Source organism: Arachis ipaensis, chromosome B07 (genome assembly GCF_000816755.2).
Source record: "Arachis ipaensis cultivar K30076 chromosome B07, Araip1.1, whole genome shotgun sequence".
NCBI classification, from domain to species: Eukaryota; Viridiplantae; Streptophyta; class Magnoliopsida; order Fabales; family Fabaceae; genus Arachis; species Arachis ipaensis.
Window position 1 is genome coordinate 8,730,357 of NC_029791.2, and position 3,057 is coordinate 8,733,413.

At 36.3% G+C, this 3,057-nt stretch overlaps 1 protein-coding gene across 1 annotated transcript; it reads left to right on the top strand.

The window, feature by feature from the left end:
- Positions 686 to 2,218, top strand: LOC107609548 (abscisic acid receptor PYL4). The gene has a single exon (XM_016311549.2). It carries the CDS (start codon positions 977 to 979, stop codon positions 1,649 to 1,651), a length of 675 nt encoding a protein of 224 aa, XP_016167035.1. The 5' UTR covers positions 686 to 976; the 3' UTR covers positions 1,652 to 2,218.

Sequence of the window (3,057 nt, forward strand, 5' to 3'; positions counted from 1 at the left end):
ACAAAAGCATCCAATTATTTTTTTTGCCTTTGGAAAAATCTGTGTACCACTAATTGAACAATATTATCGCAAGCAACTTGTTCAATTTGTGCAGGGACTTTCTAGAGTTTTCTTCCAAATTCACAAATATATTATCTATTTCCAAAGACGCCCTAGGAATGCATGCATGTTTTAGTTAAAAACAAAAGAAAAAAAAAATGAATGGATCAAGAAAAAATCAACGAGAAGAAAAAGTAAGGAGATATATAGATTATAGCGGCATGCAGAGAGAGAAGATAGGCTTTCTTCTCACATGAATTAATAATAATCAGCAAACAACTTAAGAAAAGAGATAAATAAACTATTATTATTTTCTTGCAAGTTAACAATAAAATAATAATTGATGGAGTGGCAAAGTTGCAGTTTGATGTAAATAAATAAATAAAGAAAAGGGAACATTGATAAAACCAAGTCTAAAGATAGCTGCTACTTGCAAGTTGAGGATCCACTTGCAAGCACCGCCATATTTCCTTTCATGTCCCTCGTTCAGTTCAATTCAATTCAATACCAATCATATTTCATAAAATTAAACACCAAATCAATTAAGCTAATCCAAGTTGGATTACGGAAAATATTATATTAACTATTAAATTATTAAATATTAACCACCAAACCCAAAGCAAAAGAAAGGGCAAGCTACTGGCTAGACTGTATTATAGCCGTCTCATTTTTTAATTTTAATTTCCCCTCTGACACAAATATATCAAAAGTTCAAAACCCTCACATTTATATATTTGCAATTGCTTATTCAACAACATAATCAATCAAAAATTGAAGTTAGAAGAGATATATATAAGACCCTTACCCAAAAGCAAAACTAGTATCTCTTAGGTTTGGTGGGGAGAGGAGAGAAAAAGAGAGAGAACAACATACCTTACAATATTTTAATATTATTATTATTAGAAATAATAATAATATATTATTTGTTATTTCAAGAATGCCTTCTCCTCTTCAACTCCACCGCTTCGATCCTTCCACCGACGCAGCAACTGCCACAGCAACAGCCATCGCCACCGGCGTCAACTTCCCCAAGGAGCATGCCTTCACGGCAACGGCAACAGCGTCTCCATCGCCGCCGTGCCTTCTCCCGGAGGCTCTAGCACGGCACCACGCGCACGGAGTTGGACCGCACCAGTGCTGCTCCTCCGTGATCCAGTCCATTGACGCTCCGGTATCCACCGTGTGGTCCGTCGTGCGCCGCTTCGACAACCCGCAGGGATACAAGAACTTCGTCAAGAGCTGCCACGTCGTCGCCTCGGGAAACGGCGGAGACGACGGAATCGGAGTCGGCGCGTTGCGCGAGGTGCGCGTGGTTTCCGGCTTGCCAGCTCAGTCAAGCACGGAACGGTTAGAGATCTTGGATGACGAGCGCCACGTCATCAGCTTCAGCGTCGTAGGCGGAGACCACCGTTTGAGGAACTACCGCTCCGTTACAACGCTTCACGGTGACGGTAACGGCGGAACGGTTGTGATTGAATCGTACGTCGTTGATGTACCGATCGGTAACACTAAAGAAGAGACTTGCGTGTTCGTTGATACGATCGTACGGTGCAACTTGCAGTCCCTCGCTCAGATCGCTGAGAACATGGCCAAAACAACCCCTCACAAATGAAGGAAAAAAAAAAAAGTAACCGTCATTCATTTTCTTTTCTTCTTTTATTTTATTTTGATATGCTGAGTTGGAATTTCGGAGAGGAAGAGCAGAAGGAGGGAAGGAATAAGTGTTACTCTTTTCTTCTCCAAAACTAAAACCTCGCGTTTTTCGGATTCGGATTCTGGTTCGGATTCGGGTCTTTGTTACTGCGATTGTATCATTGATGATGCATGTGCCTGGTGTTGGGAATTGGTTAAATCAGTAGGTTTTGGAGGACCGTTGGTCAGAAAGGAAAATGGTTGAATGTGATTATTCTATATATATATATATATATATGAGATGAGAAATGTTCATATATATGCCTCAGATTTTTTCCGTTCTACTGTTGATTCTGATCAAGAGGTGCTGCTGCTGTTGCTGCTGATGCTGCTTTTTTCACCAAATCGATGGTGGTTGAAATGATAGAGGATAGTTCAATTGTGGTATACTGGTACTAGTTTTTGTTTCTGTAAATTAAATTCCTCTTAATTTGTAGTGGATTATTTGATAATTCTATATCGATTGGGAGCTTGTTCCTTTTTAGTATTTCTTTAATTTTCACTGTTCTTTTATGAGACTAATTTCTGTTACTGCACTTATCAATATCAGTTTCAGTTAGTGAGATGGTTAGTTGAAATGGTTGGCCATGATAAATGCATCAATTGATGGGAAAATCTAATCTTCCAAATTATTCAAAATCTTTATTCTGCACCTGGCCCTCAATTTTGGAAAATTTTAAAAATCATAACCTTAGCAGCCTCCACATATTTGACCTCAAATTGAAAATCAAAATGCGGAGTCAATTTTTTTTAGTTGGTAATCACTTGTGGATTTTATCATTATTATTTAGGTACTTGTATAATACGAAATTAAGAAGTTTTTGTTAGGTTAGCATTATCGTCAATTAATAGTAGAAATTCACATTTGATTTATAGGAAAGTGGAATTTTTTTTTAAAAAACTTAAGTCTCGCAATTTCATTTAATCATTTCATATAAAAAGAAATTAGGAAGTTTAATATTTTGATACCAAGCTCTAGTAATATTACTTATATTAGTGTAGTAGTTACCAGTGTTAATATTTTCAGTGATTTTTTTTAACAGTGGTAATTGGTTGCTAAAGTCATTAAATAGTCTTTCTTTTTTTGTCGAGTGTTATATGAAATATGATAATATCGCTCCTTTTAATCAATGGGAGAATTTTATTGGTAGGAGTAGGATAGGATCGGGTAATATGCGAAGTTTATTTTAGAAGGTTTACTTCCTCCTTTCGATCTATGAGAAGATTTTATTGGATAGCATGATTTTTGGATTTTGGTGTTGTAGGATCTTTTTTTATATATAATAATAAATTAATAAAATTTATTTATTAAAAATAATTTAATAT